At 41.8% G+C, this 27197-nt stretch overlaps 1 protein-coding gene and 1 long non-coding RNA gene across 3 annotated transcripts in view; one reads left to right on the top strand and one right to left on the bottom strand.

The window, feature by feature from the left end:
* Positions 1-1362: 1362 nt before the first annotated feature.
* Positions 1363-7024, bottom strand: foxf1 (forkhead box F1). Its single transcript, XM_038806295.1, is given in 5 exon segments — positions 1363-3006; positions 3009-3047; positions 3050-3115; positions 3118-3147; positions 5595-7024. Coding segments are annotated over 5 exon segments (1122 nt in total). The 5' UTR covers positions 6565-7024; the 3' UTR covers positions 1363-2989.
* Positions 7025-7972: 948 nt separating this feature from the next.
* The window catches only part of LOC119971130, a 39979-nt gene continuing 20754 nt past the window's right edge, over positions 7973-27197 (top strand). Inside the window, exon 1 of one of the 2 annotated variants that reach the window (XR_005461751.1) lies at positions 7973-8038. This is a non-coding gene — a long non-coding RNA (uncharacterized LOC119971130). Of the gene's footprint in view, positions 8039-18305; positions 18411-27197 lie in introns of those variants that run through there. The other variant, XR_005461752.1, reaches the window with a different exon arrangement.

The following is a 27197-nucleotide window of genomic DNA, read 5'->3' as shown; positions in this document are numbered from 1 at the left end:
TCTAACTAAGTTTAGTATCTGTTTTCTATCCTAATGTTTTTTTAAATATTGCAATTTAAAATGTAGCATTCATTACATCATCTGGAAACTGTCTTGGAGGGATTACTGAGCTTGACAATGTGAGGGAGTAAAACGTTGTTTTGAATTGAAAGAGCGAGGTTCCCCAAAGCACGCTTGGCTAATGAGGTACCTGTTGATGCTTTGTCTACTCTTTACACTTTAGTGTTCTTGGCTCCTGCTATCCGTTTGGACTATTGTTAGGGCAAATTATTTTGCTGTGGCATTGTCATCCCCATGACAAGTCTTACAAGTTTCCAAATTTAACTACAATGGGTTTTCTACTCCAGCACTGGCCACCTCCAACTCTCACTCCATTCATCTGCAAGATCATGGAGAAAAATTCGGAGAATGTGACTAACTGGAAAGTTCTTTCGGAATGGCACAGTCATGGTGGGCTGAACCATTCCCGTTTATGTCACAAGATTCTATGGATAAAAGTGGAATTGATAGACATTGTGATCTGACCATCCAGAACCCTCATGTGGTGCATATTGTTGTCCAAGTCTGTTTACATTCAGCGAAAATTCTACTATAGGAGCAACTTGAAATCACCATAACCCCAATAAAAAGCAGAATTTTAAATCACAGAGAAGAATTAAAATCATTCTAATTCTCGATAAGTTTTCTGATTGAATTTTCCAAGTCTAACACAGACTTTATTTGTTCCATGTTACCTTTCACCCTATGGAGTTACTTGATTTCGGATCTGCTCAGCCTCTGTCCCACCATTAATGGCTGTGCCTTCAGCCATCTAAGCTCTGGGTCATTTCACCTCAATGTTTTCACCTCTCTTACTCCTCTCTCCTCCGTTAAGAGAGTTCCTTAAACTCCACTTTGTTGATCAAGCTTTTGGTCGTTCGGCCTTAATCAATGGCTCCCTTAATCGCTTTGACTCTGCATGTTCGTCTGACCACTTTCCCGTGAAGCAACTTAGAATGTCCTTACCGCTTTAAAGTGTGCTAGGACATCCTGGGACCGTGGAAGGCGCTAGTAAAAATGCGAGACTTTTCCTTTATTTCTTTCCCGGCAAAATGCAAATGATTTGGGAATTGAATTGGATCACCTGATGCTGGAAGATTCCCGATAATTTAAAGTCAGCAGCTCCACGCGATGGCGCTACAGGAAAATATATTCGTCAGATTCCGGACATACTTCTCTCTGGGTACAAATTAAAAGCCTCAAGAGTTCGCACGCAGCGTCCAATTTTGTAAAGAGAGGGCGCAGTTCTGCTTTTTTGTTTATATGTATTGCTGGAGAGGTTTGTGAACATGGATGTTTTTTTTAAAAACGTTGTCTCTCAGCTGTAAACCATTTTAGAATTTTAATGTCCATATATACAGAATACATGTCTGCTCATAAATACACAGTTGCGCGGATATAAGTGTAGATATAGATTCGAATGTGATTTCAGCAACCCCGAACAAATGACGAGTAGGTTTTCTGTGCGAATTTAAAACGATCTATTTACACCAGCAAACTCTCAGGGTAAAAGTAATCAATACTTAAGAAAAAGAGGAAAATCCTTCAAACTTTACAACGGAATGTCTACGTGTCATCAACGCTGTCAAGAAATTGGAAGAAATGAGAGAAGGAGGGCGGAGAAATAACGATAACTCACATCGAAACCGACCTGGGCATAATGAGTACAATAACTTGGAACTTTAATACAGCCACATCCTCTGGAAAAAAAATATACTTCTTAAATTTCACAACTGTTTAAAATAAATCACATAAAATATACCTACGCGCGTACGTGAACGTCTTCATATGCACTTATTATTAGTGATAATTCTGTGATGCCCTCCTTAATAATGCAACAATTATATCCCAGTGTTAGAGCACTGTTCACTATTCACAAAGATGAAGACATGCCTTATCGGAATTCGATTGTCGATGGTATATTTTCTATATGGTGCATGCAACGAGAAACCGCCTGGACCAGAATTTGACCTGGCTGTTTATTTTCTTGAATTTGAAATTGACATTTTCTAAATTTAATTTCACCCAATCTGTTTTTTCTTAAATCGGAGCTTTCTGCTGAGGTTATTTTTTTTCGGTTGAAGAATTTGCATTTGGGATCCCTGTTTGTTTTGACTATAATTACAGAGTTAAATAACACCTATAATCCGAGAGGAACAGGCTTTCACCCCAGGTCTGAAATGTCAAGTTTGAAACGTTGCAGTTTCAGCTGTCCAAGACCTCGGGAATAATGCGGCCTGCGGTGGGTCCCACACACCATCCAAACCTCTCCCTTTTTGAACCAGACTACACATGGCGAGGCCTAAACTGCATGGTTTTTTTTTATTTTACTGAATTATACAATATCATGTAGACTCCAAAGACAGAATAAGGAACATTTCATGTTGTTCATCTACAAAAGGTACAAACCAACTCGCCTATAAATCCACATGAATTACATTGGTATACAGTGCATAAGATTACGTTTTTAAAAAGTCAGGTGTCACAATACTGTTATCAAATCTTTCTCAAAATGCCAAGAAAGACTAAAATATGTATTTTCCCAATACATATTCAAATTTTAAAAAGGTTAGGATAACTTTTTATAATAAAAATTCACGACTTACATTAAATGATGAAAAAAATTATAGGAACGGCAAATATTGCCGACAAACTGCACCCGTTGACTTATTTTACAATACTGATCAGTTTTGGAGGCTATGCGGTGTTCTTTATGATGGGTAGCTAAAAAAAATAGAATAAATAGGAACTATTAGATTGAGCTTCGCTGAAAGTGCCTTCACAAATGGTATTTTTTCTTTCTCTAGTAATCATCCTGGATTCACTTATTGCTTAAATAAGGATCCCAATAAAGTTTATAATGACAAGGACGCACCGCTTCGGTTGATGGAGGACACTACTGCAGTGCAAGGCCACGAGGGAGCATATTCCACTGGTTTTCTATTCAGTATCACATTACACAAGGTTGATATCTTGGTAAGTCACTTGCTGATGATAGTAAGATCCATAGTTGATGGATGCATTGAAGGGGACGTCATGGCGTTGAAAGAGAAGACGAATTCTTTCCTGTCACACTGCTGGGAGACTGCGAGTGATATCGCGGAATTCCTGTTTAAAAGAAAATGGGGAGAGAGAAAAAACGCACCGAGATGAAGAAATGTCATTCAAGTGAAGCTTCATTAGGAGCCTGTATTTATCATTAAACGCCACCCTGACAATACACTGTTTTCAAACTAGGATGTGCAGAATAACATTAAAATGAAGTTCACAATGGGCCTGCCTCAAATACCACGGGGGCCAATTTCATACTGTGAAAACCAGTTATCTCTTCACTGGGCACTCTTTATAAAATGATAAATTCCACTTAAGGGGTTGATTACGCGCGTGCGATAGAAACCAATAATCAGTCACACCTCACCACCCAATAATGTATTAATCTATGGGACTATATCAGAATGTGTGTCCCTGGGTCTAATGTAATCAGTCAGTTTTCCACTATTCCATACCCTTTCACCGACATTTTTAACGTTTACACAAAATGCAAACCTGGAACCATTGGAGTGTGGAACCTACCTCCCAGTTTTATCATCAAGTCGCCTCACATCTTATAATCAAGTACACTTTGCACAGAGCGAAGATCCCGCTTTGATTGTTTCACTGATTACTAAGAAAAGCTGCGGTTGGATACAATTGACCTTATTTCTCACCCAAATGTGAGAGATGACTGAGTGTCTACGTCCGTCATTGTGAGCACAGAACCCCATTTATGCCAGTTTCTGACAGAAACAGTGCCCACGCACATCAAAATTATTTAGTCCCTCGCTTAAATCAATTCCCCTCGCATGTTCTAATACCTTGAAATTAGTCACGCTCAAGAAATTTAGCGGCCGCATAATAATGGATTATTTCCGTTGTATTTATAAGTTGCCCTTGGACGTATGAACCGACATACTTCAGTTTCCATACTTTCCATTACAATGCATTATACCGCTTGAACTTAATCTGATCGTGCGGTTTAAGTGGCACATTTAATACCATTATACTGCTGGCCATTGTAAGATGCCGAAGTTGTATTTTTTTTAAAATACTTCCAAGAGAAAAAGGGACTCGGGATTTAATGTTCCCCATGAATAGTTGCTGATTTGTTTCACAAAATAGATCCAGTGGCTTTATAACTGAGATCAGAATCGATTTTATTTTTTGCCTATTCAGATATTGTACAAGTGCAGTTATTGGTACACGAATTTTGACCATCAGGGAGATCGACCCGCTCATATAGTTTGTGATCGAACTTGAAACGCTGCTCCTAATTTTTACCTGTTTTTAGAGAGCAAGTATTTGACGTTCTCAACGTGGGGCATTTGCTAGTGGATCTATTAAAAACCTCTGCCAGAATGCTCACAGAAATGCTGATAAAAAGCAAATCCTCATGCCTTTTCTCAGGATAAGCGGGGAATACTGCTGGAGAGTCACTACTCCACCGCCCCCCTACCCACTCACCACATTGCAGATTCACACAATTAATCCTGCTCCTGGCGGAGTTGGTATGAGACTAAAACTGCACGCTATGAATCCCCAGTGGACGGCTTTTGCGGCAGGGAGTCGGCTCTTTACATTCTGATGTTATTCTCGCTGTGGCGTTGGCACCATAGTAAACACTCGCCCCGCGGGGATGGCATCGAGATGTTTTCTTTGACCACGTTTTAGGAATTTGTGGAAAAACAAAGGCTGGTTTATCCTTTCAGTGTGTTATTATTCCAGCCCAGCAACCAATTACGTGTGCGGAGAGGAAGCAAAAACAACTGACTTCCTTAACTTAATGACACTTTTGAAACTCTTCTGCAAGACACCAGCTCAAAGTCGCGTCTCCATCAATTCCCTAATGAATCTTACTGGCGTATAGACTCCGAACTCAATTTGCCCGCTGAGGTGGTTTATGTGTGTGTCTGCGGGAGAGAGGTGGGGGGGGGGGGGGGGGGGGGGGGGATTCTTTTTTTTTTGCAGATTTTAAAATCAAAGTGACCAAATCAAGTGAGATTTCAATCGCCACGTTGAAACAGCGACTCTGCCAGATCTTTTGAGCTTTAGAATTGCTTCCTACAAAAGTAACTAGCTTGTTTTTTTGGGGAATTTGGAAATAGTGCACCGCAACAGAAGCAGCGTCAGACAAATAATTGGTTGAAATCTGATTTAACCCATTGCTCTCATTACATGGCTTGAGCACCAGGAAATGTATTTTTATTCCCCCCCCTGTTATTGATACTCTCAGATCTTTCTGTATTTCTGCGGTTTGACCTGGAACATAACACCGACGCACAACAATAAAGCGAAAAGAAATGCTGGGGTTCTCGATCTGGATTCATCGCCCTAACCAGTACCAGCACGACCTGTTTCTCCATCACAACTTGGTACTGTCCACCCCAATATGTGCACATTCTTAAAATTAGATTTACCACCAAGCAATAGATTGTGTAGTTATAATGGCGAGCACCTCCTGCAGTATATCAGCATAAATACATTTGCTTCTTTATATGTGTAATAATAAAACGCTGTACCTTGTATATCAGTCGGATTGTGGCTATTTTGATGTAAATAGGACTGGTCTAGGGGGTGCGCTTGTAGGTTTGAAGTTAGATTCGCTGACGGGTTGCATGGTGATAGAGACTGCTGTTTGATGTAAGGGGCGCCGTTGTTGAGAGCCGAGGCCGCCGGGGCCCACGCTGAAGCCGAGGTAGTGTACATGGAGTGAGGCTCCATTACCCCAGCGCCGGTCAGCAAGGGGGAGGCGGGCACCGAGCTGTCGGCGTGGTTCGGGTAATCTGCCACGGATGACCCGGTACAGCTTCCCATATAATGGCCGTTGTTAGTCGAGAGGTGATGTCCCGATAAACCAATGCCATCCACGTTGTTGGGCAGATGTCCATTCATCATGCCAATACTAGTGTCCAGGGAGAGGCTGTTAGGGGCGCAGGAGATGGGTCCTCTGGATCCTTGGAAGTTGTAGGTGTCTGGGATGTGGTTGAACCCCAATCCGTTCATCATGCTGTACATGGGCTTCAGGGCTTGGCACTTGCGGCGAAAGCCCCTGGGTCGGCGTCGGAAGGAGCCCTCCTCGAACATGAACTCGCTGGCGGGGTCGATGGTCCAGTAGTGGCCTTTGCCCGGTCTGCCCAGACCCTTGGGCAGTTTGATGAAGCACTCGTTGAGGGAGAGATTGTGGCGCACCGAATTCTTCCAGCCTTGGTAGGAGCCCCGGAAGAAGGGGAAGCGGCTCTGGAGGAACTGGTAGATCTCGCTGAGGGTCAGCCGCTTGGTAGGGGAGCTCTGAATGGCCATGACGATCAGGGCGATGTAGGAGTAGGGCGGCTTCTCCGGGCGCCGGATGCCCGCGTTGCTTTTCTTCGTCTTGGTGGTGGAGATGGCCGACTCCATCACAGAGGTCTGGCTGTTGGCTTTCTCGCCAGTCGACATGGGGCTGCTCTGGGCCGTGCTGTGAGCAGCCGGCTGCTGAACCTCGGCCGTCATTTATGGGACAATCCTCACGCAGCAACAAGACAACTTAAAGCGAACTGGCCGGCAACAAATCACTCCGAGCTTTGAGTCAACTCCTCCGACCTTTCCACACGCCCAAAACGTCAAACTGTTTAAAAATGTAAAAGAAAAGACTTTCTATTTTTGCGAGAATGTTGCTCTCTCTCTCTATATATATATATACCGTTTCTTTATATCTATATATAGCTTTCTTTTATATCCGGATCTTCCAAACGTTTTCTGAATGCAGTTATGGGTCTCTCTGGGGGAGGGAGCACTTCTTCCTTCCTCGGCCCACTTTATTCCTCCGACTCTGCGAGTTTTTGCAGAGGTCGCCTGGACGGGGAGTAGCTTTTCATCGCAGTTGTCCAGGCATCTGCCACGCCGAAGAGATCGCGTTTACTTATCTCTTGTCATCATGCGTCTCGAAACCTCTCGACTGTCAAGACGTAAAGGGAACCAGGAACTGCCCGCTCCTACCCCCCCCCCCCCCCCCCCCCCCCGCCTCCCCTCCCTCCCACCTCGGTCAGGACTGGTGGGCTGTTCAAGCGCTTTAACACCCGCCTTCATTAATAATTTGATGTGGGCTCTGTCTTTCTCCATGGAGCTGAAGCCAGATTTTATGGGGGGGAGGGGAGGGGGGGGGGGGGGACCACTATATATTACATAACTGCATACACACAAATTAATATTAAATGCAGTTGATCAATAAAAGCCAACATTGACTAAAGGTCCATTCTAAACCTCGATTAAGATTTGAAAGCGACAGGAACTGGACAGAATTCTTCTCTTTTTAACCACATTGTTTGCTTGAAAAAGAAAAAAAAAAGCGCCAATCATTTCAGCAAAGCAAATGTCAGCCCGTTCAAAGAAGTGGGATCGAGACAGGACAGAGTGAAGATACAGGGTTGGCTGTCTATTTTTTTTTAAATTAAGATGAAACCTGATAATAATGTATCCATTGTGGCTTAAGGACCAGTTTATATTTTTTTTGGAGGAATCGTTGATAATAAATTAGTGTTGGATTTTCTCCTATTTAATATGTGGATCCGACACACATTCCGTCCCTTGTTTGAGAGCAGATGTTTAATAGACAGGAACATGTACAGGATGTTTATACAAAAACAATATAAACATCTGCAATCTGCTCCTTTAAAGAAAATTCAGTGAAATCCCATCTAATACTGTTTCTTTTCTGTTCCTTATAAAATGCTCCTTGTAGCTTCACGCCTGACTGTTTAGTTATTCTCTTTATGTATGTATATAGATAGATAAGTCAGTACAGGCTGAATTATGCCCAGTTTCTGGCCCACATATCCCCCCCCCCCCCCCCCCCCAAACACACACACACACACACACACACTGTCACTGCGAGGGAGAGGGGGAAAAGCAACGCCTGGAATCAGCAGACCCGGCGCCTAGCATCGTTTACGATAACGTGTCGCATCTCTACAAGCGGCTACCCAAGGTAAGGGGACATCGCAAGTATCTCCCGCATTTCTTTCATGTAAAGTGAAAGCTTTACATGATTAGAAGCAGGTGTGAGAGAGACGAGCTTTGATTCGGCGTCCTGTTTTAGAGAGTGCCATTCTTGCTGTTGGTTCCCAGATTTATTAGATGAACTACAGAAGCAAACGCAGGCGACAAGTCCAGACGGCGCCTGGAATCCTGATTTTTTTTCTCCCCCCCCCCCCCCTCCGGTAAGATCACGGAATTAAAAAAAATAATAATATAAGCGTTGAATTTCTGAGCAGGCTGGAATTACAGCCTGGAGGTTGGATGAGATCGTTTTTACGTTATTTGATGCTGATAAGTTGTAAATCTCTGTCCCCCCCCCCCCCCCCCCCCCCCTATTGTTGCACATCAAATTTTGGCGAAAAATATGATCCCCGAGGGAATTTGCACCTATTCTCCGCTGGGCGCTAAATCCGAATTAATATACGTTGCACTTTAGAAATTCTGGAACTGATTTGCCTGATTTTAGCAGTGAAAAGGAGGGTTTGCCGAAATCTCAGCGATTTAATATAAATACACTAAACGCAATTTTGTGATCCAGGGCGACTGTTAATGAGCCGCCAATGACTTGCAAAAGCGTTTTTCAACAAATATATATCACATTCCTCATTAATGCATTGACCCTATTCGTATTGAACGTTTAACACTGAGTTTTGACGCCGGTCAGCACGCAATATAACACCACAATATTGGAACAAAGACACTCTCTAAAAGGGCACATCCCCAAATGCGACCTGGCTGCAAAGAGCTAGTTTAGTTTATTTAAATGATAGAAAACAATAATATGCTGTACCGACTTAAACAACAGTGTCTCCTGCCATGTGACAAAAGGAAATTTGGTCATTGCAAAAGCAAAGCAAAATGAAAAGAAACAGCACAACGACTAATAATATTGGAAAGCGGTGGCGGTGGGGAGCTGAAACTCTAGGACCAGCAAATATGCTTCTTCTTAAAACCCCAATGGCAAGTTGGATAAAGGTAAATCTATAAACTTGCTGCATTCCTCTTTAAACCTGGATGAGAAAGCTCTTAAGCCTAGTCTTGCGCTCCCAGTGGAAAGACAAATTAGAAAGTTATAAACGCACAGTGCATTCAAGTTACATATTTGTCTCAACGGTCCATAAATTATTTTCTGGATGCTTGAGGTTCATTATCGAATGGGCTTTCGATCTATTACACTTTCATCATTTGCCTGTGCGCCAGTGCCTTTTTAAAATCATAAATAATGCTATATCGATCTGCCGAGTGACTGTACTTTGATGATATTCACACGCCTTACTCACATGCACACATCAATTGGGAGAATTGTTAGTCGTGATTTATTTCCTGTAAATAAGAAATAGACTCCGACCAACACAACAACTTGTAAGATTTGATTGAGCACAATAATGTTAAAATCTATTCCGATTTCACGCATGTGGGTACAATAATATAAAATATTAGCACAAGAAAATTAAGTAAAGTGCGTGCTAACGAGCTGTCCTGCCTTTGTGAATTGGCCAATTGAAAGTACCATATTATAATATACAGTTACATTTTGTTACTGTGTATCTTGAGGCAATCGATGTAGATAGACATGGTGCCGCCTTATCTTCGTTGGAACATAGGAAAACAGGAACGGGTATTATAAATTCGAATTACTGTGATAAACAATGCATATATAATATATATTAGTGTGTGTGTGTAATATATATATGTATATATTCCAATGGTTTAGTTTTTGGATCTACTTTTTAGTACAAAGCTCAAATTGGATAAATAAAAGTAATTAAATCTACCTGTGGAGAAAGAAAGCAGTCGTGAAGACTAACTATCTGAGACCGTAGCTAGTGGAACGAACTCAGTCCTCAAAAGAGGATTAAAATGCATATCGGTGAAGTGATCAAATGTCATTTTTTCTGATGCTCGTAGCATATTTTTCAAAATTTATTAAAGTTAAAATGCGTATCAAATGTAGGACAAATAATATTTTCAAAAGAGGAATTAGTTCGATTCCAGGTGTAAAGTACTGATACAACATTGAAGGTAAGACTGCTTACTCCTTATGGAATTTAAACAACCTAAAATTATACCACTACATATTTTTAAAAACGTGTTATCAGTTATAAAATCGCCTCTTTCGGAACACCGGTGTTTAACATTTCCCAATCCCACCCTCTTGGGGCAGTTTGATTCTGCCGCCTCCTACCACGGTCGCCCATTAAAAATCAGTTTCCGTTTGAGATCAAATTCGGCAACGGTCACGTCGAGTCAATTGCATTCGAGATTGCACATCGGGCGCAAATAAAATTAATACAAGGGGTACTGTGCTCCACGAAGACCCAGCTTTCGGTTAAGTTATTGTAAACAGGCTGCGTAACCAGTGACCCTGTTAGCCGGGGCCAGGCGTTTATCAGCACTCAGGACTGAGGTAGAGGGAGCCGGGACCACCCACGGCTGGAATTAAGGCACGCGTGTGCCCCGTTCCACTCCCTGCTTTTAATTAGCCTCTCCCTCCCCGAGATCACCTTCGACAGGGATCATTTTAAAATGCACAAGCCGTCCCATACACAAAACTTCAGGGTAGCCATGGAAATTGATCTCTCAACGTTTATGCAAGGCGAGGGGGTAGTGACAGGAGTAATTCCATCAACTGTTAAAAGTTTCTCCCCCCCCCCCCCCCCCCCCTTCCTCCCCCCACCACCACTACCACCCTCGCCCCCCAAGGTGATGACAGAATAATGTAGTGTCTTCATAATGGACGCACAGGGACGGTTCGTGAGCATTAAAGTAAAAAAATACATGCATATTCCATCTATTAATGCGCGATTTGGAAACGAGTGATACATTTTGAGTTGTTGAATGCTGTTGCCTCTCGTCTATCACTATTATCCATCTGACAGTCGGGAGTAATATGGGGAGGGAAGAGGCACATAAGAGCATTAAAGCAAGCATGGTCCGTGCATTTTGTCTAGGAATGTGATTATGAAGGCATGGGGAGGTCGTACTAAACAATGTCAATATTGTGATGTACAGTGTAATAAATGACTGTGCGGTAAAACGTTGAAAGCAGTAAAGGTGTTTTCCTGGCTGCTTTATCACGCATTACTTCTCGCAATCATTTATTTTAGTTGTATATAATCCGCGCAAGAACAACGCCAGGAAACTGACCAGAGGAATCCATGCATTAGGCTGCAAAGGCTGGCCGGCGCATGATATCCTCTGAATTGGACTTTAAGAGATGAGAGATTAGGGTATGTCTTGCCGTGGAGGAGATGCTCCTTCAGTTCGGCTGTGCTTTCTGCTGATTTAGGGGTGGATCTCAGGGAGAAACCGTACTGGTGTTAATATAATTTAAGTTTCTGCAACAATGCAATAGGAGAACCGAATGTTAATTGTTAAATGCACTTGCCATGGTGGGAAGGAATGTGCCTTTCGGAGGTGGTGGTGGGGAGGGGATGGTGGGGGGTAAGCTTCTGCGATCTGTTGCAAAATGTCATCTCAAATTGAGCAGAAGCACATTGTTTGCATTGACTTCATACGCACCTAGCTATTTAAATGCAGTGGGAGTTCGAGACGAGGAGCATTGAAATTAACAAAATGCAAATGTATTGACTGGGTGATAGGTGACACGGTTACCTTATTTTATTGCAATAGTCAACAACTCGCCAACTAACTGTTCGCTGCCCGAGAATACATTGCTTGACACGGGTTGCCTCTGAATAGTAATGAGCTCTATTGCCCCAGACCCCCGATTTTGTGACTTGAACAGCAATTGACCATAATTTACCCCCTCCACTATCTTCAATTGCAGCGAGGCTGGGCAGAACCATTCATTTCTAACAGAGATGGAAATCGTTTACAATCGCTAGTAAGAAAAGCCAGGGTACAATTTACAACGTCAATACTTTAACCAAAATGTTTTATTAATGAGGTAAATCCTTTTTTTCTTGCTCATGTAAATTACTTCTGTGGCGTCTTCGCTCGGCGCATTCCTCCTGGCTCTTCAACTGAAGGCAGAGATTTTCCATGACGTTCTCCCACAAAATATGTGACCGCTCTGGAGTTGGGGGGATTTACAGCCTCTCTTCCACAGTTTTATGATCTTTAGAACTTGCATCACTAATATTAAACAACAATGTAAAATCTGAGTCTGCTTTAAAACAAACATTGGCACGTCACCCAATGGACACAATAAAATGGAATTGTTGGCAGTTTCTCCATCAGAGATCGAAACTGCAAGAAGGCAAGGCAAGAGGGTGCCCAAATCGCCCATTTGGCGCTCTTGCCTCTTAGCAGCCTGCCAAAGGACACTGAAATATTATGCATGGCGCATTGATGCTGCTGAAGCAATACAATGCAGGAATGTGCAGTAATATAAACATATGGTATTCGTGACCATGGTTTTCAAGCAGGTCCAACCTATTTGTGCCTTCACCTGGTCAGAGAGATACTGCTCGAATAGATGTTTTAACGGATTACACACGTGCGTGTCATTGCCCGTTGCTTTCGATGCCTGTTCGTTGTGCTACTGGGCTATGAATGAACTCTCTCCCTCATATTATTTTGAATTACATAGGCCAATGTTTAAGCAAAATTATCCTGCAGCCACTCTCTATTGGGGAAGGATATTTATTTGTCCCAGCGGCTGGTTAAAATCAACAAAACAAACTCAGGATCCCCGAATGTAATTCCGTAGAATAAGCTTTATATTAATGGGCAAATGATTCCTTAGGTGCTTCGAGACAAACGACGACACTTTCTATCCAGATTGATGCAAGTGGGGTAAGGTTTCCCTGGACATAATCGGCCAAGTATTCTGCTGTTACAGCCACCTTTTCGTTATTCTCTTCGTTTTAAATAGCAGGATATTATTCAATGGTGACGATTATTTACGAAATAGCGCAAGAAGAGTCCAATTTTAAACCGGCATATATCAAAGTGCAAGGTGTTCTGAATAAAACTAGCCACAGTAGAATATTCTTTCCCTATGTTTTGACTGGTGAAATAAATATCAGATGCGCTGTATATTGACTAATGCCGCGACTCAATTCACAGTGATCTTGTTTTGCAATAAAATAGGGTTCTTTTCCTAAACAGTCTGCTTTAAACAATCTATCTCGAGCTCCAATGCCCTACTCTTCAATACAATGATCAGTCCTTCAGGAAGATTTCCAACTCAATTTACGTTCAAAATAATTGTATTTTCTTTGTTGGGGGGGGGGGGGGGGGGGGGGGGGGACGTTCCAGCTCATAACCAGATTCTGAAACAAGTACATTTGGTGTACTGAAGTGCAGCGATGAACATGTTTGAGGCACTTTCGATTCATACCGTGTGAAGTGAAGAGAGTTGGAGCGGTTGGATCAGTGACTCCCGTGATCCCCCTCCAAAACAAGAACTGGACATAACAACCCTTTCCCCCAGCCAGAACCACCAAAACAACACGCATTGTCCCGTCTTGAAACTATGTGCTAAACAGGAGGGTAATCAGACAAAACAAAAATAAGTTAACCGTTTGTACAGGATTGCACAGGGTTTACCACACAGAAATAGGCCATTCGCGCGCCCATCCTCCACTTAAGACCTCCCGTCTTTCCTCGTCTAAACCTACCACGGCAACCTTCTATTCCCACCTCCCTTCTGTGTTTTTCCAGGTTCCCCTCAAATGCATCTATATTATTCGCTTCAACCACTCCCCATGACAGTGAGCTCCCCATCCCCACAACTCTTTGGGGAAAGACATTTCTGCAGAACTCCCCACTGGATTTCTTGGTGAAGAGCTTGCACTGGCAGACTCCAGTTAAGCTCTTTCCCACAGGATGCGCAATGTCACGCAGGACTTTCATGAAAATGCAGATCTCAAACGAGCAAATTGCGGAAATAAGCATCTGGAGGACGAATCCCTGTTTAGCCCCGAATAGCAAGAGCTGGCATTGCTTTCACCTGTCTTGTGAGCAGGCCCCATCCAAGTCAATTTCATCCCAACCTTATGTGTACGCAAAAATCACAAAATAATTTCTGACTCTCTGGACCCACTGACATTTCCAGCCCTGTTTCAGCAAGAGACAAAATGCAGCATCGCTGTTCATTTTTCAAACTGTCACTTTTACAGCTCTGGTGAATTCGAGATAAACGAATTCCAGATCTCGTCTCCTTTCATTGATTTTTTAGGAGATGCTGAACTATTCCGAAGTTGATGCAATATTAAAATGGTGACGCTAAGGTTGTAAATGCCAGTGGGATACAAGGGTGCACCGATTAAAGTGAGAATGTATTGATGGGGGGGTGGGCATTGTGTTAGGAAATTGTAATTCCACCGATTAGACGGTAGATGTCTTACTTCGAGGTTCTTTATTGGCTGAAAGCTGCGGGGACAACCGCACTGACAGCTGACCTGACCTGCAGTAAACACAAGGATATGAGATATCACCGTTAAGTGCATATAATGAGAGACAAACTCATATCTACTGTTATTTCGATGACGGTGGTTTAGCGAATTTCGGGCAGATCAAAAAATCTGTTCCCTTGTCCCGTGGCAATATTTGGAAAATAAATTGCAATAAATAAATTAACGAGGCCAACACGCCTTTGTGTAAATGATCTAACGCCAGGGAGAAAAGAAATAAATCTGGGGGGACAATTTGCAACAGACAGAACCAAGATAAACTCGTTAAACATTCCCTCGGGTACAAGGAGCAAAAGATACAAAACAAAGAGCTTGAGTTAGAAATTTGAAACCGAATGAGAAAAATGGTGAAAATTCACAGCAGGTCGCTCAGCACGTGAAAGGTCGGGTTCATCAGACCCGGTTTAACAAGTGCAGAGGGAGGAGTTGGATTAGGGGACTCCATGTGTTACCAACACTGAGGGAACAGGAGATTGACAAGACGCGCGTTCAATCATAGGAGTAACGTGATATCGAATTCCGAGCTGGGTACAATAGCAGCAATTTCATTAAAGCCTCTATTACAAACATGTCAGAAATGCAGTCTATTTTGGAAATGTAATTCTGCAAATTCACGTTGAGGCAATTTCGAAGTTATCTGATCAGTTAGTAGCAAGGAACTGGTGATTATTTTTACAGTTGAATTGGAACACACAATTACATTCTTCACAGTTCCCAGATTGCACCGTTCAGATTTAGAAGCACTTTCAAGAGGGGTTTTGGCTTTAGAAAGCGGTCCTCAGAATCAACGAGAAAGCTCCGGTCAAATGCCTAAAATCCCATCTATACAAACTTAACACAAGCAAATTCCTGGCAATGTTTCACTACCTAGCTAGCAGGGTAGCACAGTGGTTAGCACAGTAGCTTAAAGCTCCAGGGTCTCGGTTTCGATTCCGGGTTTGGGTCACTGTCTGTGCTGAGTCTGCACGCTCTCCCCGTGTCTGCCTGGGTTTCCTCCAGGTGCTCTGGTTTCCTCCCACAGTTCAAAGATGTGCAGGTTAGGCCCATTGGCCATTATAAATTGCCCTTTGTGTCCAAAAAGGTGAGGTGAGGTTACTGGGTTACGGTGGAGGCGTGGGCTTAAATAGGGTGCTCTTTCCAAGAGCCCGTGTGGACTCAATGGGCCAAATGGTCTCCTTCTGCATTATAAATTCTATGATTCTATGACTGGTCGTTCCAAATTTGCAATTGTGTTCCTAACATAATTGGCAATGATTATTTTTTAAGATTCATTTACAGGATGCGGGCATCGCTGGTTAGGCCAGCATTTATGGCCCAACCCTAGTTGCCCTTCTGAAGGTGGCGGTGAGTTGCCTTCTTAAACCGCTGTTGTCCTTGAAGTGTAGGTACACCCACTGTGCTGTTAGGGAGGGAGTTCCAAGATCTAGTAAATGTTGTCCTGCGCAAGCCATGTGCAATCTCTTTGCGTCTCACCCGAATTGCCACACAAAGCGCTGTGCCTCCAGAAGGGAAAATGGCCTTCCACAAGAAGAACATGTGAGATAATGCTAGCGAGAACCCCGACGGGGGCTGGTGTTAATGATCAGGTCCATTGGAACATCTACCTCTTGAAGTCAACGATTTTAACATATAAACGGATTACGCATATAAAAGATTAATTGGCAAATTTAATATCCCGAAATCGTTAAATAACCTCTTGTTCATCGAGAGCGAATTGCATTTTTGGATCATTAATATTGGTCCAGTGGCGCCAAAATACACACGTGAAGGAGCTCAGCAAAAGTATTGAAACCTCGATCCGAACAACATTAGATGTATCCGTCATCCGGGGTCCAACTTGTTTAGTTCTCAAACTGTTTCGATTACATGTATTAGAATGGGTTTGAAAATTTTTTGATTCTTTTTTTTAAAAAAAGCTTCGCTTTTGTGAAAACATATTGTTTAGGATTGAATGTTTCAATTAAACACGTTGCAATTTAGCACATTTCCTTCATCTGCTGGCAAATTCCGATTTTCGGCGCTTCCTTTTGTGCAAAGTCTTGATCCATAATGTTACCTCTTCCGTATAATTTACTAATCCAAGGAAAATGCCACACTTACTGCCAAGTGAGCCAGTTTGAGTTACCAGAGAACAACTTGGCGCTGGCCAGCCCACATGTGTCGCTCAAACTGGTTAGTGAAGGGAACCCCACTGGTACATAGTTGAATACTTTCAAATTAGTTCAACGTGAAATTAAAAATAAACAAGCTAATGATCTCAAACACTTAACAGTTCATTAGACGAATCTTCCCAGGTTCATTTTATTCGCTTTGAGGTTATATACAATGCACATCACGGCAATTGTGTTCAATACGGAAACGGGTACATTTGTTAATGCAATGCAAGATAATATTTAACATGAATTGGCAAAACGCGCAGGCTAAATACAACCTTTGTTATCTATGGCTTAATAGTCAAATAACGAAAAGTGAACCTGTTGTGTGATGAATCTATATTGTCTTTTCAGATTTGGAAATCTATAAACATTATTGTACTACGTCGCATCTGCTATAGCGCAATATATTTTTATTTGTACTTTTATTAACCTAGCTTTGCTATTTTAACCGCATTAAACTATATTGCCAATAAAGACCCCATATCCCAGTTGAATAGGCACGAAAATAAATACATGTTTCGCATTTACTAGGTTACTAAGTTTAAATAAATGACAATTCGTGTTGATAGTTACATGTAATTCATTTCCAGTGGATTATTAAAGTTTATGTATTGGCATCCTCGTTTGGACATGGTTCTGGAAGTATTTCCCGACACTTCAACCTGACTTGTGTTGGCCAAAAGCATCCAGTATCCTGGTTCTCCTTGCCTCAACTACTTATTTGTCTTTTCAGAATTGACTGGTGAAATCGCTTCACAAACGCTGTGGTTTAGGTGCAAGTCGGAGTGAGGGTTTGAAACTTTTTTTTTTACCGCGATCCGTCTTTTCCTGACCCTTTCTCGCCTAGGCAATTGCACGGTTCCCAGGTAACGAAATGTATCCCTCAGTGCTCCCCCCTGCTTTAACAACGGCGGGTTGGCCAATATCTCCCCTCTCCTACTCCCCAACTGAACAAAGCGCTCCAGCCAATTGGGACTATTTGGAATCACTAGCTTTCGGAGCTAGTGATTCACCTTGTGAAGGAGCTGCGCTCCGAAAGCTCGTGATTCCCATTAAACCTGTTGGACTTCAACCTGGTGTTGTAAAACTTGTTATTGTACTTTATCTATGTCATCAGGATAAGAGGTTATAACTTGTTCATTATAAGAAAGCAGACCCAACCATTCAAACCACTCACTGGCGTGTGTTATTCCAACCTTCAGAATTAATGCGTTCTTGAAATCCGACCATAGAACCGACTTATTGAATAATTGGGAGAACACCAAGTCGAAGATACAAGACAAAGATGTTTTCCGTCCAATATCATTGCCCCCTCCCCCCAACATTGTATCTGTTTATGAACACTCGAGCTCAGAAAGCTGTATTATTCGCCCGCAAACCACCGGAGACTTTCCAGTAAATATCATTCCAATGGGAGATAATATTATCCGTGTCAACAATGCGCACTGGCGCTGTTTTCTTTTTATTCACAGCGTTCTTCATTTTCATGAACTTTGTAAACTCAAGCGAGCGGACTCAACGCGGAGGGGGGTCCAAATGGTCTGGTGACCTCCCTCGGAGAAATTTAAACATGACTAGACTTTGATAAAAACAGGCAAATTGCTACTCATGGGGATTCATTGTAATAGCTAAAATAAATATTGACGAAGTTGCATGCAGTGGACTCAGAGGGACTCTGGGATGGGATTGTTAACAGTCATTTTCTGTGAGTCTGCCATCCACCAGCCGAGATTTGGATAGGAATCGCGGAGTATTCAGACAATTTGGTCCTCAGAATGTTCAGGTATTGACTTTTTTTCGTGTGTGTGTGATGTGTGCGTGTAGAAACCATTTCCCAGCTAGCATAAGAAAGGCAAACACGGAGTGATGCACTCTGCTTCCTGCGTAAACTACAGGGTCTCCGAATACAGTGCGGATTTTAACCTCTTCATGGGCGAGGCAGCTTTCACAGAGCGCGCCCAGAACTAGCGCAGAGCAATTGGGGTTCTATGTAGATATGTTTCTTAGAAAATCTTTTGCCTCCGGTTGCGTTCTGTGAGACTCATTATTTTCTCTGAGCACCGTTTGCTTTAGAGGGAATAATGGCAAAAGTTGGCTGAACGTGGCTCAGGCATTGGTGTTGAGTTGTGTATGGGTGGGGGGGGGGGGGGGGGGGGGTCAGTGGGTTTAACAAAAACCGTCATTATTTCAAGACTCACGTTGCTGAAAACCAAATAAGCCAATCATTCTCTCGATGGGTGGCATCGGTGCAACAATGTAACCCCTCTAAACTCTCTCTTTGATAAATTGATGCTGCGGTCATAAAGAACATAAATCATAAAACGCACATTCGATTAATCATGATCAAACTCGCCAGAAGACTCAGCTAGTAATTTGGACCATGTTCAATTTCTGCATTTGTTGAATTAAACGTTTCTCCAAGGTAGCGTGACAGCACAGGAAGGTTTATCAGGGAGAGAGTTAACCCTCCAAGTCAACGTGTTTCTCACTGTTCCCCCCCCCCCCCCCCCCCCGCCCCCACACACACACACATTTCAAAATTCAAGTGCTGTCAACCAAGATCCGGACTGTGTATTTAGCATGGACACACAGCAACCTTTATTCCGCCGAATGCAATCTCAAGCCTTGAAGGAGCCACATCAAAATGGAATTTTAAGGCTGCAGAATCGATACTAACAAATGCAATAGTTCTGTATAACATCTCAGATTGTGTGCGGTTTCTCTGATGTTTCTTGCAAACCCATCCTGGATTCTGTTTGAACGAGCATATCTACCACTGTCAGATTTCTAAACGTTTCCTCGGCCATTATAACTCACCATAGTTATATTATATATAGGTGCAAACACCCCACTTAATTGGTAATGTTGAATCAGGCAAGGCTGCAAATGCGTTTTGGAATTTCAAACTCTTTCCATCAAAGAAGCTTCCGTGATGATAACCGGTTGTGAACCATTCATCAGTCAATTTCGTAAATTCAAAAAAAAAACAGCCATTCAAAAAGCCATTGACTTCATGTGGGCGTTTGGTTTCGTTGAATGCAATCGCTAAAATCATGGTCGTATCACCAGCGCTCTGACCCCGGTGACATCCGTATCGCGGTTCTCAGAAAACAACCCAAGAGTTTATGATAAGGATAGGATTAGAACCTCCTGGCGGGGCTGCTTTAATTATCAATCAAAGCCATGGTAACAAAAATAATGACTTGCATTTATATAGCGCCAATGACAACCGTGCCGTGGGGCATCCCAAACACTCGAAAGCCCAATGAGTACATTTGAAGTGTATTCACCGATGTAGGGAACACAACAATCAATTTACATACAGGAAAAGTTCCACAAACAGAAATGTGTTTCTTTTTGAGATTGATGTTGATTGAGAGATTGGCCCAGACACCAGGGAAAAACAACTCCATTGCTCTTCTTCAAAGAGCGTTAGGAGATATTTTGTATCTACCTGAGATATTAGACAGGGTTTCAGTTTATCAGAGTTTTTGGATAAGGGCGAGGTGAGGAGAAATGACATCTCACAAAGGGATGCGAATCTGTGAAATTCACGACCCCAGAGTGTGGTGGGTGCTGGGGCATTGAGTAAATTTAAGGAGGAGAGGGACACATATTTGATTAGTAATGGGTTAAAGGATTACGGAGAACGGGCGGGAAAGTGGAATTGAAGCTGAGAGGAGAGCAGGTTACAGGGGCTGAATTGTACACTCATGCTCCTAGTTCTTACGTGAATGAAAGAAAGCACCACCAACATTCGAACACTCCCTCAGTGCTGCGCTGGAGTGCCAGGTGAATTTTCTGTAGTCATGTCTCTGGAGCTGGATCTGAGACCACACATTTCTATCTTATAGGATGAAGGTGCTACTATTGAGCAATCACTGACACAAGAACAGCCTACCCCAAAGCCAAATGTAAATTGATGGTTCGAATTAACATGTGAAAAATCGAAACACTTGCAGTTGAAAAGTGATTGGCATGGGATAGGCATAAAAACTGAAAATTGTGACAATGCACTCTTGATGCATTGTGATTTCAATGGGAATCTATCTGAAACATAATGACCAGGACATCACTTTTTCGAAACACATGTTTACAACAGTTTCAAGTAACATTTAGGTAATAGAATAAACATGGATTATATTTTGCTTAATTATATTTTAAACATCTTACACATATTCCTACTTTTCAGAGAGGCTTTGTTCTTTATATTAAGTGCAGGACAAAGTGATTGGAGCTGTTTGCCTGTGTTCCAAAGGTGGGACATTGAACTTCAAAATCACAGCTATAATTCTAAGACAATGATTGTCATTCTCAAAGTATCAACCAGTAAGTAGGATGTATCATTGGTGGGATTTATATTTCACTTTGGAAACATATTCACGAGCATCAGAAGGTAATAAGGCCTAATATTTGAGGGTTCATTTACATTTTAATGTTAGTTTCATCCTGAACCCTCATGGCACAAGTATAGTGCACAATAGAACTGGCGTCAGTGACCAATCTGATTCCACATAGAAGTGATGTGAGATGCTCTGGCAGAGGTAGTCTCAAATCCCTGGGCACTTAATAAACCTGCCTACGGTTATAACTAATAAAGCACTGAGCATTCCAATCTGACCAAACAGTCATCAAATTCTGGTTAAGGTGAACCTATGTTCGCTTAACACATGGACTTTGTTGCTTTAAAAGGAAAAAGCTCCATTTGAGAAGAAAAAATAAATGCATGGTGTACTGTCAAGTATAGCAGTCCTGTTCTTATAGAAGATAACACCATTTGACTTACCAGGGCAAGTCTACAGGAGGTACACAAACGTTTCTTTGAAGGCTCATTTCATTTTCTGGGATAGGAGCCATAAAGAATAACAATGGAAATCTCAAAACATACTTCATTATCATTCTAACAGTGAAACAACTCAAGTTGGGTACAATGTATGTGGATGTGCGTATGCCAGCATGTATGTATTATAGTTTGTGGTGGGCCTCAGTGCATTGGGTTTGCAACAGGTTTGAGTGCTGGTGCAGGGGACTGTTGGTGGCATGATAGTTACAGGTTGTCTTATTAGTCATTTTCAGGTAGATTTTCCAGTATCTTCCGTAGGATATATGTTCAAGGCAGCACATTCATAATCTGATACAGTTGCAGCTTTCCATCTTACTAAATCTTCAGGCTGTTTATACTGCTCCCAGAATTAAAACATGTTTACATTTCAGTAAAGTTGACATTCCAGAATGTAGTTGCATGGATGCGTACACTTAAGCAAGTCAGTAAAATGCAAAACATGCAATACATTTGAAAATTCAGTATACAACACTCAAAAGCTTTCCAAATTATATTGCTTACAGGATATATAGCCTGGCACGGCTTAATGCAATAGAAATCGTATGATTTAAATTTATACCGTGTGACAGTTCAGTATATGTGTATGATTTATGTCTGTTGTTTATGTTCCAAGTTTTCATGCAGTGAACAAAAATAATGTGCAAACTTCAAATCCTTACTACAGGCAAACTTATTCATTTATCAAACATATTTATAATTTAAACACAGCCCTTTCCCTCCTTACGTACCCACAGGAGCATCATTAGGATGACAACATTACAGTTTTTGGAAACTGATGAATGAAACCTGAATGAAAAGAAAATAAAACATTGCAAAAGTTAAGTTAAATAATTTTGTTCAACATCTGTGTTGATTTGTTATGAGGAAAGGTGATTGCATTTCAATCAATTATAAACTCGTGCAGCTTTAGGAAATATGGTGAAGTGTTGATGGGAAATGAGATAATGGAAGTTCAGTGATCTGCCGAGAAAATTGTATCGGAGAGAGTAGCTTAGTACTGGGTGGTATTTTAAATGGAACATCAGTCTTTTTGCTACTCTTGTCAAAGTGGCTAACAAATGGCTAATCTCCTTCTGAAGCTAAACAGAATATTAGCAAGATACAAACTGAATAAGCATTGTGATTAGAAAGCCCAAACTAACTAATCTTATTTAGTCTGCAAGAATACACAAACAATAAACTATAATATGTTCCCTTTTAAATTGTCCATTCTTCTGGATAAAGTTAGGCCAAATTATTGCAGATTTAAATGTTTTTCAGATGGTATGACCCACTAACACACTCAGGGTTTACATTTGGTTCAATGGATCGCTTTGTCGAAAACACGCAATATTATTCCATAGCTTCCCAACTGAACTCATGTTTGATATGAAAAGCACTTGGAATAATGCCCCACCTTCCCCCAGTGTTAAATGTGGACCATGAAAATAGCAAAATCCAGCAGGAATGGCAAAAGAAGCAAATTATAACTGTTGAAAATAATACTTTATGTAGGTTTCAGAAGTAATTGATAATGTGTCTTTCCAATAGGGAAACTGATAAAACAAAGATTTGAATTATTGCACACTAAGAATGCCCACCTTCCCAATTTCTACTTATCAATTTGTAACATTGGAACTTAGTAATGTGAATGATTAATTAACATGGGATTAATATAAGACACATCTTGATTTCACTCTATATTTGTAACTCTTTACATGAGTATCAATCAAATCGCATGTGTCTCAGTGCAAATAATATTTACTAAATTAAATGAGCATGGAAGGGTTTCAGAGGTGATCATGCCACAACAGAGGTCAACAACATAATTCAGAAGTCAAAAACTCAAAAAGGCATAGTGAGCAGTACTGCTCTGTCTTATCAGTGATACAAACCCGTGTGCATTAAAATACGTTCTTCTGTTTATTTGATGGGTGTAATTTGTTCTTATTTTGCATTGCATTCCCAGGGTGTATTAAGTGCAGACTGTGATGCATAAGCATTTCTTTTTTTGCCTGATTGTATTTCTCACTCCATGACCAAATACTTCCACTTGGCATTAAAAAAAATCTTCTTATGTTTATAAATGCTCTGAAAATTTAACTGACGACATGAACACTTTTAAAACCTGTTTGACATGTCACTGGACATCCATCCCGTAGGATAACAAGCCCAAGTGAAGTAAGATGGCTCTCCGAAAAGGAATCTCTCACTGCCTAGTTTATGTACACTCTAGAGAGACACTGAGACTTGACTGCAGAATTATTTTGCCACTTGCGATTCACTCTAAAGGAGGGATTTCTTATGTTTGTCACAATGTGACAATTTAATTGCACCAATTGCTTTCTAATTCTTGAACTGTTCTAATAACTATTATTTTGGAATCAGGGGATGGAAATGGTGGAAAAGATTATTTCCCTTGTATGCAATGTAAATGGAGTTACACAGGCAATGGCAAAAAAATTATTTAGATCACAATGAAAACTGCGCTATTTATTTGGGAAGATGAGAGGGACATTTAAAATTCGAAGACATCTTCACGTCTGTTTGCAAAGCAATAACCTGGATAAACAAACAATTACATACTGGATTCAGAATGCTTTGATTATGGTGTGTTTTATATATGTATATGTCATTGAATGAGAAAAAAAGATTGAAATATAGACATATTAAAAACTACTGTGGGAAGCACGGTGGTGCAGTGGTTAGCACTGCTGCCTCATGGCACTAAGGTCCCAGGTTCGATCCCGACTCTGGGTCACTGTCCGTGTGGAGTTTGCACATTCTCCCTGTGTCTGTGTGGGTTTCGCCCCCACAACCCAAAGATGAGCAGGGTAGGTGGATTGGTCACGTTAAATTGCCCCTTAATTGGAAAAAAATTACTTGGGCACTAAAAAAAAAAATATGGGTCAGAATTATTATGGTTACTTACAGTAATAATTGAAAATAGGAGCATACGTAGGCCATTCGGTCCCTCAAGCTTGCTGCTACAATTGGTGCTCTGAATGCATTAAACTTGTGTGTATGGTATGGATATGAATAATTTATATGCCACCTTTAATTTGCTGAGGACATCTTAAACTACTTACAGCTAATGAAACTTGATGCCCATTCTTAGGAAGGCAAACATTGTAGAAAATGTGATGAATGTATCTGAATGAATCAGAGGGCTGGCAGCTCATCAGTCTCTGCAGTGTTATTGGGAGTGGTGGCCACAGCTGAGAATTCTTCCAGTTGAGAGGATGCAGTGATGGACACCTCCCAATTGCAACTAGGTAAATAGAGTCTGGGGTTTCCGGAGCAAGTCAGGTAGGCCCGGATGATGGAGCGTGGTGTGGTCAGTGAGGGTGGGTAGATGGTAATTGAGGTTCAATATGGAGAAGTGTGAAGTGATGCACTCTGTCAGGAAGAACATTGTCAGACAACACAAAATAAGGGTTATAATTCTTAAGGGGATGCAGGAGCAGAGGAAACAGAGTGTATACGTGCATAGCTTATTGAAGGTGGCAGGACAGGTGGAAAGAACTGTTCATAAAGCAGATAATATCCTGGGCTTTACTAGTTTACAAAAGGAGCAAATGTGATGCGAGAAAAATCTTTTTCACCCAGCGAGGGGCTAATTGGATCAAGGAATATGGGGGAAAGGTGGGTTCAGGGTATTGAACTTAATGATCAGCCATGATCATAATGAATGGCGGAGCAGGGCCAAATAGGCTCCTCCTGCTACTATCTTCTTTGTTTCTATGAGTGGTTTGCGTCTGGAATGCACTGCCTGGAAGTGTGGAGGAGGCAGGTTCAATCGAGGCATTCAAGAGGGAACTAGACGATTGTTTGAATAGAAACAATATGCAGGGGCAAGGGGAAAAAGGCAGGAAAATGGCTTTAAGTCATAATGCTAATTTCGAGAGTTGAATAGCCTCCTTCTGCGTCGTAACAATTCTGTGATTATGGTTCTGTGTGCCTGATTAATAGAATAGCGTCCCCCCCCCCCCCCCCCCCAGTCCATAAGGAAGCCAATAGGGTACAGCAGACAGTCTCCCACATGGCAAAGTGCCCACCTGCCACTGGCAAAATGCCAAAAGTGGCAGGAAGAAGCCCTTATTTGGCCAGTTCTGTGGCATACTTAGCCTTTGAGTGAGAGGGCCATCCTCCACCTTCCCCGCCACTGGTAAAATGTCATGGTGATGGGAAGGTGATGGGCACTCAACTCGTGCCATTTTATGGCTTCCCACCTTTCAGTCCAACCCTAGACAACTGGTAAAATTCAGCTCAACATGCGCACAGCAGAATCCCATCTGCAGCATTGAGATATTGATGATTTAATCTGTTTGGTTTGGCAGTGTTGCTTGAAAAATGTTGGCTAAGGGCACCTAGGTAACTCTGTCCTTCTGTGAATAGTACTGAGGGATATTTATTCCTGTGACAAAGCAATTCATTGTCCACTTAGCAGACGTGAAGGATTTCATATGCAAGAAGATAATAACATCTATCTATAAAAAGTCTAGAGGTACAAAACAAAATAGTTGTATATCTTCTGCAGTCTGGTTTGGAATTGTTTTCTGAAGATCTCACAAACCTTTAATTATGAGAATCAGAAACATTGTGTACGTGATTGAAAGAGTCACATTTTACACAAGATTTACAAAGTTAATAACAGAACATACAGTGCAGAAGAGGCCATTTGGCCCATCGAGTCTGCACCGACCCACTTAAGCCCTCACTTCCACCGTGACCCAATAGCCCCTCCTAGCATTTTTTCTTTGGGTCACTAAGGGCAATTTATCATGGCCAATCCACCTAACCTGCACGTCTTTGGACTGTGGGAGGAAACTGGAGCACCCGGAGGAAACCCACGCACACATGGGGAGAACATGCAGACTCCACACAGACAGTGACCCAGTGGGATATCGAACCTGGAATCCTGGTGCTGTGAAGCCACAGTGCTATCCACTTGTGCTACCGTGCTGCCCACATGTAAGTTGAATGCTGGTGAATGCATAACAAATTCTCTAACATATAGTTTTCAGATCTGGATATTAATAAACTGACAATTTGCAAACTTTCGTGTCCTAATGAACACATAACTACACGGTCAAAAAGCATTTTGTTTGGAACAAGATTTCTATTCATTAGAAATCATTAAAAATGCAAAAACATTGTACTGTTGCCCATTTAATTAGTGCAGTTGGGCAGCGTAACAAAACATAATTGCAACTTTCCCTTTTCTGTTAAAAAAATACTTAAATGTGGTAACCTGCTGCTGTTTTATTAATCCAAATAACACAGGTTTATCAATACAAATGAGTGTTTTTAATGAAGCTGTCTAGTCCTCCACTAATGAGTAACCTTTTGTAAATTGCTGAAAGTGAGTTCTAAAGAAACTTAAAAATAATGAAGCATTTCATAGTTTCATTGGTGTATGCCAGTTAGTTTCTCAGAATATTAAAGGGCGCGATTTAATGGCCTTGACGCACCCGACTTGGTTTCCGGATGAGGCCGGGGAACCTCGAGAGAGAGAGAGAGAGGCCTCTCATGAGAACACGACGCACAAAAAGTTTCGCCTGATTTAACGGAGTCTCCCGGACCCAATCCCTGGCCTCACTGGGCGTGATCCAGATCAGCATAATTAAGGGAACCATGAGGCTAATTTAAATATGCGTTCTCAGGATTCACCCGGCACCCGGGACCTAACGGCCGTGTATGGGATATCTCACCAGGACATGGTTTAGTGCTGGTTTCCACAAACAT

This window comes from Scyliorhinus canicula, chromosome 9 (genome assembly GCF_902713615.1).
Source record: "Scyliorhinus canicula chromosome 9, sScyCan1.1, whole genome shotgun sequence".
Classification (NCBI taxonomy): Eukaryota; Metazoa; Chordata; class Chondrichthyes; order Carcharhiniformes; family Scyliorhinidae; genus Scyliorhinus; species Scyliorhinus canicula.
The sequence above is the reverse complement of the archived record's forward strand: the minus strand, read 5'-3'. Positions and strand labels throughout refer to the sequence as shown.